Source organism: Scyliorhinus canicula, chromosome 9 (genome assembly GCF_902713615.1).
Source record: "Scyliorhinus canicula chromosome 9, sScyCan1.1, whole genome shotgun sequence".
NCBI lineage: Eukaryota > Metazoa > Chordata > Chondrichthyes > Carcharhiniformes > Scyliorhinidae > Scyliorhinus > Scyliorhinus canicula.
Window position 1 is genome coordinate 171347678 of NC_052154.1, and position 14532 is coordinate 171362209.

Genomic DNA, 14532 nt, shown 5'->3' on the forward strand with positions numbered 1-14532 from the left:
ACCTTGCTAATGTACAGTGCCCTCTTCACCCAGCTGAAGACAGCCCGCCTTCTCGCCAGCTCTACCGTAAAAGTCCTGGTATACGCGTATACCAGCTCCAGACCACTGCACCACCCGCTTCTGCTTAGCCCAGCACAGGACCTTCTCCTTCATACTGTACCTACAGAAGCACAGTCACTACTCTTGGTGGCTCACTCGCCTTTGGTACAGGTCTCCCCGACCGATGAGCCCGATCCAGTTCATATTGGGAGGCATCCTCCCCGTCCCCCAATAGTTTCGCCAACATCGCGGCAAAATACTCAGTCGGCCTCGGCCGTTCCACTCTTTCGGGCAGCCCCACAATCCTCCAATTCTGTCGCCTGGATCGGTTTTCCAGGTCTTCCATTTTGCCTCGCAGATCCTTGTTGATCTCCATCTCCATCGAGGTAAGTTGATCACAGTGCTGCAGTAATGTCTCTTCCACTTTATTAAGCACCTCACCTTGCTCCCGCACCTCTGCCACTGCACTTGTCACCGCTGTCCTCACCGGGGTAATCACCTCCTCCACCAGCACTTTAAAAACCGCCCCCATCCCCTTCCTCATTGCCTCCAAGTGTTTTGTAAAACACGCACGCACATTCTACAATTCCATGAAAAAAGCTTTCCAGAATTGCTCGAAATAGCATACCTGCAACAAGTCCTCTGAACGCTACTCCAGAAACACAACTCAACTTTAGAAAAGCTTTTTTTAAAAATAATACAATAATTGCTTTAATTTAGCTTTAATTCATAAACAGGCAAATCGAACAATGAACAATAAATTAAGTTGCATCTATTGCCGGAATAAGTACGTTGCACACCGAACTTTAAAAGTGATAAAATTCCTCTTGCAGGTCCCATTCAGGAGGCTTCCAAAAGGAAGACTAAATGGAGCATTTAAAATATTCTCGAAGATAGTGATTATGACATAACTTTTCGCCTTTTTGCCTCCTGGGCAGACTGCCTCAAGTTTTATGTAGTTGTTTTTTTTGCATTTGGGACTTTCCAATATTAAGCCACATGGATAGTGCCTGAGCCAACTCAATTATAATTATGACAATCCTTCAGCTTTCATGACAAAAAGCATACACTGGAGAAGTTCTGAGAAAAAAAGAACTCATACTTGCATAGCGTCTTGCATGACTGCAAGAAGTCCCAAATCATTTCACAGCCAATAAAATACTTTTGAAGTGTAGCCAATATTGTAATGTAGGAAAATGCAGCTGCCAATTTGCCTACGAGGTTCCTTAAACAGCAATAAGATAGTGATCAGATAATTTGTTTAAGTGATGTGGGTTGAGGGACAACAATTGGCCAGGCTACTGAAGAACCTCCGTCTCCAGAAAAATTATATTACTAGTGAGCAACAACCAATACATCTTTGCCATGCATTGTTCAACATGGTTACTTTTGCAAGGACATGGATTGAGGTCAAGGTGAGGGAAATCAGTGCAGAGGGTGGAACATTTTTCTACTTTTGACATCCAGAGGCAATTATTAAATCAGATGAGGAGATAGTTCTACTCGTATCCTTCTTCTTAGGCAGTCCCTTGGGTTTGGGGATGACTCGTTTCCTCTCCGGTTCAATGGGTTCAGAGATGGCTGATGAGTCTAATGCTCAATCTGCAGATTTAAAACGTGGTGTCTGAAAGGTCAAGTAGATGAGTTTTTTTGGAGGTCTGCATACACACTCTGATGCCTCGACTTCACCTCTGCGTGGTCTTGATGAGGTCTCCTTATGTTTTCAGTGTGTTCCTGAATGAGCCTTCTCCATTTTTGTCAGTTACAAGCCAGCATGGCCCCCATCAGTCAGCAGAGATGTTTGACCACTTCAGGGATGCTTCAAGGATATTAGTAAAATATTTCCACTGTCCCCCTGGGAGTCCCCCTGCCATGACTAAGTTCCAAGTAGAGTAGTTGCTGCAGGAGTCTGGTGACATGTCCTGCCCAATGGATTTGGTTATGAATCACTCACATCTCAATGCTGCGCATGTTGCTTTGGGAGGGGACACTGCTGTTGGACAACCGTTCTTGCCATTAGATTTGGAATATCTTGTGAAAGCATTGCTGCTGGCATTTCTCCAGGGCTTTGAGAAGCTTGTTGTGGGCTGTCAGTTTTATACATTTCCTATCAGTGTTCCATTTCAGTTCTATGAATTTCCAACCCGTGTTCCATTTCAGTTCTATGAATTCCCAACCCCTGTTCCATTTGTTTTATGAATTTCCTGCCAGTGTTCCAGAATTTCCTACCCATGTTCCAACTCACTTTTATGAATTCATTACCCCTGTTCCATTAGTGTTCTAGGAATTCCATACCCGTGTTCCATTACAGCTCTACGAATTCCCTACCCAAGTTCCATTACAGCTTTATGAAAACAGAATTTTCGGCCAGTCAGGGAACAATGCAACGTACACTCCAAGTAATCCACACACAAGTTGTGATGGATGAACATGAGCTAGGAACAACGTTTCTAGATATTATTATTAAAACTAGTCCCAGAGCACTGACGACTGACACGTCAGAAGGCCAATATTTACAGAAAGTGTGCACCATAAGCCACAATTGTAATGAATTGTAGATCCAGCAAAGTTCTGAACATAGAATCATAGAATTTACAGTGCAAGAGGCCATTCAGCCCATCGAGTCTACACCGGACCTTGGAAAGAGCACCCTACTTAAGCCCACGCCTTTAACCTACCCCCGTAACTCAGTAACCCCACCTAACCTTTTGGCACTAAGGGGCAATTTAGCATGGCCAATCCACCCAAGCTGCACATCTTTGGACTGTGGGAGGAAATCGGAGCACCCGGAGGAAACCCACACAGTCACTGGGAAGAAGTGCAAACTCCACACAGTCACCAGAGGTCGGAATTGAACCCGGGTCCCTGGAGCTGTGAGGCAGCAGTGCTAACCACTGTGCCACCGTGCTGCCCTAATTGGAAACTATTCAGAAGACTGCCTCTAGGGAGCTATACTGTCCCTCAAAGCCTCCGAGGAGCTCGGAGTAATAATACTTGAAAATTCCAGGCCACCTCCAACAATGAGGGCAGCACGGTAGCATTGTGGATAGCACAAATGCTTCACAGCTCCAGGGTCCCAGGTTCGATTCCGGCTTGGGTCACTGTCTGTGTGGAGTCTGCACGCCCTCCCAGTGTGTGCGTGGGTTTTCTCCGGGTGCTCCGGTTTCCTCCCACAATCCAAAGATGTGCAGGTTAGGTGGATTGGCCATGATAAATTGCCCTTAGTGCCCAAAATTGCCCTTAGTGTTGGGTGGGGTTACGGGGATAGGGTGGAGGTGTTGACCTTGGGTAGGGTGCTCTTTCCAAGAGCCGGTGCAGACTCGATGGGCCGAATGGCCTCCTTCTGCACTCTAAATTCTATGATTCTATGAACAATAGATCTCAACGGGCTTTTTTTAAATAATTTTTTTTTTTTTTTTAATTTAGATTACCCAATTATTTTTTCCAATTAAGGGGCAATTTTAGCATGGCCAATCCACCTACTCTGCACATTTTTGGGTTGTGGGGGCGAAACCCACGCAGACACGGGGCGAACGTGCAAACTCCACACGGACAGTGACCCAGAGCCGGGATCGAACCTGGGACCTCAGCGCCGTGAGGCGGTTGTGCTAACCACTAGGCCACCGTGCTGCCCCATCTCAACGGGCTTTTAACAAAAACAATTTAAATGTCACACGTGCATTTTGGGTATGAAGACTTGATTCTCATTTGCTTCGCATGGGTGGTGTTAGATCAAGTGGATAGTGTTTGGCCCATTCCTTCCAGCCAGGGAACATGCTTGGTTCATTAAAACTGTTGATAATGGCATGGAATGGACTTTTGGCATATAATGTAATTTTTGTTTCAAATGTGCTAATTTATAATGAGATAGTGCTGTTAAAGCACATCAAAAGAGATAATGGCAAATCAACCTAAACACATTTTGGGCCAGTTCAATGAAGGCTCAACTCCTCCTTATAATAGGAAGCTTTGTACCTTTTGACCCCATGTCAGCATTTATTTCCCATCTCTAATCGCCTTCGAGAAGGTGGTGGCGAGCTGTCTTCTTGAACTGCTGCACTTCATGTGGTTACACAGTACTGTTAGGGAAGGTGTTGCAGAATTGACCCAGCAGCAGTGAATTAATTATGACTGATTGTGCCAATAAATATTTCCTTATACATGAAGGCACCAGCACTGGCTTTTTCTGTCACGTTTAGCGGATAATTAGTGCGCAAATGCCACATCTTCAAGCTTTTACCTAGTCTCACCATTGAAATCCATCCACGAGGTATTGTTAAAGCACAACCTGCAGAGCAGCACAGTAACTCCGGGTGTAGATTCCAGATTTCCACATCTAGCTATGTCCATACTCTGGAAGCTGCTGAGCCATTCACTCCACAACTGTTAACAGGAAGCAAAGTACTGCACACACCCCTGTCAGCATCAACGGGGCCGAGGTGGAGATGGTTAGCAGTTTCAAATTCCTAGGGGTGCACATCACCAAAAATCTGTCCTGGTCCACTCACGTCGATGCTATCACCAAGAAAGCACAACAGCGCCTCTACTTCCTCAGGAAACTAAGGAAATTCGGCATGTCCACATTAACCCTTACCAACTTTTACAGATGCACTATAGAAAGCATCCTATCGGGCTGCATCACAGCCTGGTATGGCAACTGCTCGGCCCAGGACCGCAAGGAACTTCAGAGAGTCGTGAATACCGCCCAGTCCATCACACAAACCAGCCTCCCATCCATGGACTCCATCCATACCTCCTGCTGCCGGGGAAAAGCGGGCAGCATAATCAAGGATCCCTCCCACCCGACTTACTCACTTTTCCAACTTCTTCCATCGGGCAGGTGATTCAGATGTCTGAGAACACACACGAACAGACTCAAAAACAGCTTCTTCCCCACTGTCACCAGACTCCTAAATTACCCTCTTATGGACTGACCTCATTAACACTACACCCTGAATGCTTCAAACGATGCCAATGCTTATGTAGCACATTGTATATATTGTGTTTCCCTATTATGTATTCTCATGTATTTTCTTGAATTTTGTTTAATTCCCTTTTCTTCCACGTGCTGAATGATCTGTTGAGCTGCTTGCAGAAAAATACTTTTCACTGTACCTCGGTACACGTGACAATAAACAAATCCAATCCAATCCAACTACCAGTACTGTTACTCTTGTTAACTATACCTGGTTAACTCCTCAACAGTTCCTTCGACCTCCCTCCAATTACAAAGACTTGCTCAAAGCAATCGAAAATTAAAAACATTGATGCTTCAGTTGAACCCACATTCATTGCCTTAAGTCGTCCATTCTGTCAATTAATTGTGAAGATAAGGTGCAAGTTTTCTTAATTTCCCTGAAGGTTTTCCTTCAAAATTCAAAAAGTTTGGATGCAGCAAAGAATAAGACAACTGATTTGATATTTTTTTCTTTAAATGTATTTTATTAAGACATGTATCAAAACCCATAAACACCCCTACTGGCGTGATAATTGACAGTCAATATTATCTACCATGCTTTTCTACATTATCATTGCATTATGTGATACAAATTCTCCCACAAAACCTTGCAGAATGTTCAAGAGATTGACAGGGTTGAAGTACTTACAAGTCCTGAATGCTAAGGTTACATCTGGGATTTAAATAGATCTTTATGAAGATTATGTCACATTAAATTTGTTCCTCTACTTTATCCACTTGATATATTTTAAATGACTCTGCTTTTTGCACAAAGTGACAGGTGTGTGTGCTAGCTACAGATCTTGCCATCTCTTGAGCTTTAATTCATCAAATGCAGCCAACAGCACAAACTGCATAAATTGGTAAAATACTTGACCTATAATGGCAGAATTAGCTTTTTTAATATATGATTACTACATTTTTTTTAAATGGAGATCATTGTGGTTCTGTAACAAATGGCAGATGAGAGTCAAGAAGGTTCAAACCCAAAATGGAAGACCTGACACTCTCACTGACACATACATCAGATATAGTTAATCAGGTTCAGCTGTGATGTCCCTTCCAATCCTCAAGATCAAATGGACTTCTATACGAACTCGATCGACCAGAGTTCACGTCGAAAACCTGAATGGCAATGAGGCTTCAAACCTATTTAAAGTTCCAACCCGCCTCTGGCCTCATGCAAAGCTGGAAAGGACTGAGTTGGGGTGGGGAAAAAGATCAGACTTTACATTCCTTGCATGATCCAAATTTATCTGTTTTTTAAGCTATTGTTCTGCCCAATACCCTGGACGTCCTAGGCCTAGCATCAAACCTTTCCTTAAATTAGCTTAATTGTGCTACCAGTACCGTAAAGTCCAACACAGTCAGATTTTTCATTCCTGCCACAAGGAGTTTTTGATTAGCAATAGAACCGCCGCCATTCTAAATATACAGTTACATCTCCTTGGATAAAGCAAGTGATGTACAGCACAGAAACTGGCCATTCAGCCCAACCAGCCCGTGCTAGCATTTGTGTTCCAAACGAGCGCCTGCTGTCTTTCCTCATCTAAATCTAACAGAGTAACCGGATGCACTGCAGCAATGTGTCAAGCCTCCTTCTACAGCCCCTTCCAGACCAGTGACTTTTACCACCTAGAAGGACAAGGGCAGCAGGTGCAAGTTCTCCACCAACCACAACTGTCCTAATTTGGAAGAACATCTTTGTTCTTTTACAGTCACTGGGTCAAAAATCTGGAACCCCCTTCCAAACAGCACTGCGGGTGTAGCATCCGCACAACATGGTCTGCAGTGGATCATGAAGATGTCTCCTCATCACCGTCTAAAGGGCAGCTAATAATGGGCAACAAATGCAGGCTTTGACAGTGACCACACGAATGAATAAAAAAAATCTTTTATTCCCTTCCTTCTCGAGCCTCCCATAAAATCCAGCCCATACTATTTGCTTCAAGTGCTCTTCAAGGTGGTGAATTCCACATCCCCATGATTTGTTGGCAATTTCTTTGGAATTCCCTATTAAATGATTATCCTATATTGATGGTCCACAGCTATTCTCTTCCCTACAAGTAGAAACATTCTCTCTGTATTTCATCTAAAAAATCTTACATAATTTTAAAGACTGTTTAGTCGATCGCCCCTTAGCCTTCTGCTTTCAAGAGATAGAGACCTGGGCTGTCCATCCTTTCCTGATATGTATACCAAGCATTTCTGGCATCATCTTTGTGAACCTTCTCTGCACCTTCATTAGTGCCTCGATATTCTTTCTTAAATATGATGAGCAGAACTACACACACTGTTATTGAATTAAGGTTCAATGCAAACTTAGCATAACAATTTTATCCCTCCAGAAATATACCCAGGTGCTTGCTTTGCTTTCTGTATAAGCTTGCTCACCAGTGCGCAACTTTTAGTGATTGATGTATTTCCATTCTGTTATGCCACCTGGGCAAGTGCATGGTCAATTCCAGCCTGGAGTCACAACACAAGTGATTAACCAATAATTCTTATTTTAAAATTCCAACGCCTTTGGTCCTTGGCTGCCCAATAATTACAGTCACTAGGTTTGTAAGTAGAAACACAATTGCTGCTTATTTATAACAAGAATGAAATAAGCATGAAACTGGGTAGTGACAACCCTACTTGTGACAATAAAGATTATAAAAAATATCTAGTACCCACATTAACTGCCCCACCCGCTAACCACACCCATGCGCACACACACACACACACACGACAAACACAGAGGGTAGAATCATAGAATTTACAGTGCAGAGTGAGACCATGGGGCCCATTCAGTCTGCAGCGGCTCTTGGAAAGAGCACCCTACCTAAGACCACACCTTTACTCTACCCCCATAACCCATCCCAACCTTTTGGGGCACTAAGGGCAATTTATCATGGCCAATCCACCTAACCTGCACATCTTTGGACTGTGAAAGGAAACCCGAGCACCCAGAGGAAACCCACGAAGACACGGAGAGAACATGCAGACTCCGCACCGACATTGATCCAAGCCGGGAATCAAACTGTGCTAGCGTGCTGTAGAGGGGGTGGTGAAAACAATAAGGATGTGGTCAAACGATAAGAGTCTTTGCTTCCAATGGTGGTTCTGGAGTAAACTTTCCTCACAGCACGCTGACTAATTAAAGTCCTTTGTTTTCAGCCTGTAATGATCTTCTCTGCAGTCTAGAAATGTATTACTCACATCTTTCAAACTCTGTTTTCAATTTATGGTTTATTTCCTTTTCTGGAGGGAACATTGGTCTGTTTACATCAGCCTTTTCAGCAGAGAGAGTTGGGCGGATCGCCCCTGCTTGCACAGCGTGCAGTGGTTCACCTGTACATAGATTAATCCAGGCTTCCTGCTGGAGAAATATGGAGAGGGGAAGAGGACAGCAGTCCTTCCCTGGAGCAACAGGAGTCAAAGTGAAACCAAAATCTCACACCCTTGAATCTTCAGCGGGAAATATTCCAGTGGGATCATACCAATTACCCCACGGTTACCAGGCAGAACATGGACCTTTGAGCCCATTCATTGGTCAACAGCCAAATCAATCAAACTGAGTCATCACTGATGTCAGGCAGCCTAAAATATCACAGCCTTCTGGATCTTTTGTTTCAATTAAAGTCACATGTCCACAAATCCTCCCTAGATCAAAAATGCAACAGCAAAAATAAAAGGGGAAAACAACAGAATAAACTGGAGCGAACAGGAACAGGAAGAAGCTTTACAATTCCAAGATCCTTTTTTTTTTCCTCCACCCCACCTAGACCTGTACCTTCCAAGTAATAAGTGTCCTCCCTATTCTTCCTACCAAAATGCACTACCTCATATTTATCTGTGTTGAACTAAATTTGTCAAACGGTTATCGATTCTGTAATTTGTTGCAGTCCTTCCCTGTCTTGACCACCACCCTAGGTTAGTGTCAACTGCAAATTAAGAAATTGTGGTTTTGATATTAAAGTCCAAATTGTCAGTGTAAATAGTGAACAGCAGTGGTCTCAGCTCTATTCATTGTAGGACAACATTTCCCACCTTCTGTCACACTGAATAACTACCCTGCACTCCCACTCTCTGCTTTGTGTCTTGAAGCCAGCAAGCATCCATTCTGCAAATTGTCCTCTGACTCCGCGTTCTTTTACCTAAATGGGGGACCTTATTGAAGCCCTTTTGAAAGTCCTGATAAATTACATTTACTGCGCTACCTCTATATACTCACTGTTTCCTTCGCAAACAAAATTAGTAAGGTTGATCCAGCAAGATCTCAGCTTTTGAAATCTGTGCTGACTAGTCATTATTATTATTTTTTGTTTCCGTATGTTCTTCTATTCTCTTCTTAGTCAGGATTGCATTATCATCTATTACTTAAGTCACCAGGCTCCTGGACGTCTCTTCATACAATGTTTTAAAAGGCTGGGAAAAGCAACCAAATCCTTTTCCAATGTTTTCCCTTCGTATTTTGAAAGTATTCCTTTGTGATGACCTATGGTTCCACGGGTACTGACTGCCTTCTCAAACACCACCGTGTTAACAGACCGATAAATGCATTCCACATCCTCTATTCACAAGTTGCAAAGAGAGTTTGCTACAGGACAGCTGACAACATTACCAGAGCATAGATCATTTATTTACATCGGGTAAAGTGTACATGATCCCGACAAACCACCAAGTCTCCGAAAAGGGGGCTGTCGAATTTGTGACGTCTCACATGAATGATCATTTTCTTAATCACCTTCTCGTCTTACAAAATGTGCCTTGTAGAAAAATAAACTGAAATTAAATCCCAGGTGGCCACAGTGGAATCATACTGAAAATAAATCCTGATGGGCTATTCCAGTGGTATGTGCAGGTCAGTCAAAGGGAAACAGACTTCTAAATGGGAGGGGGAAATAACAATACTGTCCTTTATTTCTACATTACCTTCAATTTAGCCTTTGTTGAAGGTTGGTCTTGTCCACACGTGTGCATGCCATAGCATTTTTGATTAAGTCTAAACATCTGTCCAGTTGCACAGAAGGGAAATAATTCCTTTGAGAAGGTTGTCGTACCGGGAAAATATGTATCAAACTTCAATTTTCGTGCCACCGTTCAAAAATCATGGACCGTTCAACTCTCAAAAGTTAAGAATCAAGACAAAAAAATGAAACACTTACCCATGCTGTGGATCAAGTGCAATAGCTCTTGGTTGATCGAGATCCTGCCAGAAAAGGACCTTTCGAGAAATTCCATCGAGATTGGCAACCTCTATCCGATTTGTTTCAGAGTCTGTCCAATAAAGCTTCTTGCCTAACCAGTCACAAGCTAATCCATCCGGTGAAACGAGACCAGAGATGATCACTTTCTGCACATTCCCAGTTAGGTTCACATATGTTTGTTTAATGGCTTCTTCACTCACGTCAGTCCAATAAATCGCCCCTTCAGAGTACAAAAAGTCAACGGCAGCTGCATCCTCCAGACCACTGACCACCACAGTAGATTCTGGTCTCACCGTTTCTGCATCTACCAATCTGACGTCCCGCCTATTAGCAAAAAGCAGCTGAGGCGATGCTATGGAGAAACACAAAAATTACGGTTAGGTATCAGCTTTTTATATTTTTAATTTTATCACCACATCCTGACAGTTTCCCCGCCTCTATTCTTTTAAGGCCAAACATAAGATTGCAATCATTTTCTACCCAGCAGCAAAGAAGAACGATGTACGGTAACCGAGCCTCTAACTTTCTTTCCTAGCTGGTGTTGCAACTTGCCTGCATTCACCACTCACTCCCTCCATCCCACCCCCACCATAATCTTCAAGTGACATCAAAACATGCTCACATCCTACGACATAAGAAGTTGCTACACCTTTACACATCCCAAATTGACAACGAGACATCAGAAGATAGGAAGTTGGAGCAGGAGTAGACAGAAGCAGGAACAGTACAACCCTTTGATCCTGCTCCACCGTTCAACACGATCATGGCTAATCCTTCTGATCTTTAGCCTCAGTTTAATTTTTCTGTCTGCTCCCCATGTCCCTCCTTTTCCTGAAACACCAAATATCTGTCAATCTCAGCCTTAAATATATTCAACGATGGAGCATCTACAACCTTCTGGTATGGAAGATTATATAGATTTACAACCCGTTGAGTGAATGGATGAAGAAATGTCTCCTCAGCACAGTCCTAAAGGATAAAGGGGCGATAATGAGACTGTGCCCCCTTGTTCCACATTCCCCAGCCAGGGGAAACAACCTCTCAAGTGTCAACTCTATCAAACCCCATTTGGATCTTGTATGTTTCAATGGGATCACCACTTATTGCTCTGAACTCCAGCATACAAGCACTACTTTGCCTCTGATCCCAGGGACCAATCGAGTAAACAAGGCTAGAAATGGTGCATCTTCATGCCTTTATCCTAATCCAACCCATTACAACATTGGAGTAATACTTGAGCAGTACTTCAGACATGCACAAGAATTTGGCAATGGAACAAAAACCAGCAACTAGTTTGCAATATTTTGCCCATCATTAGTCTCCGCATCACAGCTCAGATCAGCAAACATCTATTTCCTAATTCATAAAATATTTGTTCCGTTACATTTTTGCCCAAATAAAGGGCTTTCAAATATAATATGAATGCATTTCCACATCTAACGTCTTGGATTATTTCAGAAGGGGGTTGATTTATTGTGGCGCAGGCATTTATCAAGATTTCTTCATGGACTTAAATTGAAATGTAATTATAATATAAGAGTTTATCACAAGCCTTTTCTATAATTTAGCATACGCCAGTGTGATTTGCTATATTGAAGGAATGGGAAACAGTAATCATCTTCCAGTAATCATCCTCTGGTGCCAAAATTTTCCTTCCACGTTTCCAGCTAAGGGCAAGATCACAGCAGCCTGATCAGCAATTTGGTGCGCCAATCCATCTCAAGATTGGCATGTGCCTGGCAGGAGGATTCCTACTCACCTTGTACAAAAATGTGCTGCCCACAAGTAGCAAATAAATTGAGCATCAAAAAAGGAAAATCCTGGGCGGCACGTTGGTGCAGTGGTTAGCACTGCTGCCAACAGCACTGAGGACCCGGGTTCAATCCCGGCCGTGGGTCACTGTCTGTATGGAGTTTGCACATTCCCCGTGTGTCTGCGTGGGTCTCACTCTCACAACCCAAAGATGTGAAAGGTAGGAGAACTGGCCAGGCTAAATTGCCCCTTAATTGGTTAAAAAAAAAATTAATTGGTTACTCTAAATTTATTTTTAAAAAAGGAAAACCTGGTGAAAGAAAGATTGAGAAAAAGCCAAAAACAAAGAAGAATTTCACATTTTCGGGAATGTAGAAGTACTTTATAGAGACAACAACGTACGGGTGCTGTATTTGCGAATTTTAAATAAATGTGACAGCCAACACAGCAAGATCCACAAACATCAGAGAGTATAGAACAGCGGTAACGTCACCGGAATAACATCACCAGGGACACGTGTTCAAACTCCATCTTGGTCGTTGGGAAATTCAAGTAATTAAATATACCTGGGAAGAAAAAAAAATCTAGTCCCAATAATGGTGACCATGATTGTCAGGAAAACTCATTTGGTTCACTTTTATCTTGCAGAGAAGGAAATCTGCCACCCCTACCCGGCCTGGCCAACGTGCAACTTCAGAATCACAGAAATGTAGTTGACTCTCAACTGCCTTCCGAAATGGCCCAGCAAGCCAGATTTGCATCAAACTGCTACACTAAACTTGAATAAGCCCCAACAGCACGACGGGTGTACAGACAACACAGGCTGTAGTGGATCAAGTAGGCAGCTCACCATTATCCTCTCAGGGGCAATTAAGGATGGGGATTTGATCGTTTTTGCACATGTTACTCCAGCTCCTACAAAAGGAGGAAAGTGATTGCTGGCATAACTTACCCAAGATGCAAATCCAACGGCCCAGTCAACTCTGTTTTATTCATGGGCAGGTTTCCCGCCTAGCTTTAGCTAGGCTGTGTTAAGAAACACATTTCCAACTCTCCATTGTGACGGAGTAGGGAGCATAATTACACCTCTGATGGCCAAGATAAAGGGGTAATTTTGACTGGGTGCATGTTAGGGATGACTTTGGTTTTGGATTTCTTTGAAGAAAAAGCAGAGACATCAGAGCTGGCGGGCAGCAACAAAAATTGTGTTGGGAGCCCAAGGACCCAAGCAAGTGAGTCACCCCATTGAGTCACGGATGCTTAGTCACTGAGTATATTCAAGCTCAGATTAATAGGTTTTCGACTTTAAAGGGAACTATGGTGTGGAGATGCGAAGGGGAAGTAGCATTGAGGTTGTAGGTCAGCCATGATTTTACCGAATGGCAGACAGATTCAGAGGAAACGGATGATCTACTCCTGTTCAAATTTCTTATGCTCTCACGAGCCATAAAAAGCAGGGAGGATCATGGTTTGAGTCCCGATCTGAGTTGGAACACTGTCACTAACTAGTTGCTCCCGGGAAGGGCAAAACTGGCCTGGGTGTTGGCCTCAGATTATATTCCAACAGCTCCTGTTGGAAATACACATGAATGGTCCAGGCCAACAACAGGATTGGGTACAACTGAGTAGCTTGCCCTTACTTGCAATCAAATCCCACGTGAATAATGGTTATTTGGATAAAGTACGAGAGGGGATGCATAAAATTATATCTCAGTGCGTGGTGTCGGAAGTTTCAGGAAAAGGGGGAACAAAACTTGGAGCTGGATGAACTTCGGATCATTCGGGAGGCGGAGGGGGTTATTGAGAGGAGTTATAGGGAGGTAGTCACACCTCAGGTAAAAGAAGAAGGTAGATGGGCTACCGTCAGGGAGGGAGAGGGAACCAGCAGGCAGTGCAGGGATCCCCTGTGGTCGTTCCCCTCTATAACAAGTATACCGTTTTGGATAATGTTGCGGGGGACGACTTACCAGGGGTAAGCAATGGGGCACAGGTCTCCGGCACAGTCTGTCCCTGTTTTTCAGAAGGGAAGGGAGAAGAGGAGCAGAGCACTTGTCATTGGGGACTCCATAGTTAGAGGAACAGACAGGAGGTTCTGTGGGAACGAAAGAGACTCACGGTTGGTGTGTTGCCTCCCAGGTGCCAGGGTTCGTGATGTCTCTGATCGTGTTTTTGGGATCCTTAAGGGGGAGGGGGAGCAGCCCCAAGTCGTGGTCCACATAGGTATCAACGACATAGGTAGGAAGAGAGATGGGGATTAGAGACAGAAATTCAGGGAGCTAGGGTGGAAGCTGAGAGCTAGAACAAACAGAGTTGTTATCTCTGGGTTGTTACCCGTGCCTCGTGCGAGTGAAGTGAGAAATAAGGAGAGAGAGGAGTTGAACACGTGGCTACAGGAATGGTGCAGGAGGGAGGGTTTTGGTTTCCTGGATAATTGGGGCTCATTCTGGGGTAGGTGGGACCTCTACAACCAGGATGGTTTTCACCTGAACCAGAGGGGTACCAATATCCTGGGGGGGAGATTTGCTAGTGCTCTTCGGGGGGGTTTAAACTAATTCAGCAGGGGGATGGGAACCTAAATTGTAGTCCCAG

At 43.8% G+C, this 14532-nt stretch overlaps 1 protein-coding gene across 1 annotated transcript in view; it reads right to left on the reverse strand.

Annotated features, from left to right (window-relative positions):
- The window catches only part of lrp5 (low density lipoprotein receptor-related protein 5), a 210757-nt gene that overhangs the window by 154376 nt on the left and 41849 nt on the right, over window positions 1-14532 (reverse strand). The window contains exon 2 of the mRNA XM_038808188.1: window positions 10150-10543. Within this exon, the coding sequence (XP_038664116.1) occupies window positions 10150-10543 (394 nt within the window). The remainder of the gene's footprint in view (window positions 1-10149; window positions 10544-14532) is intronic.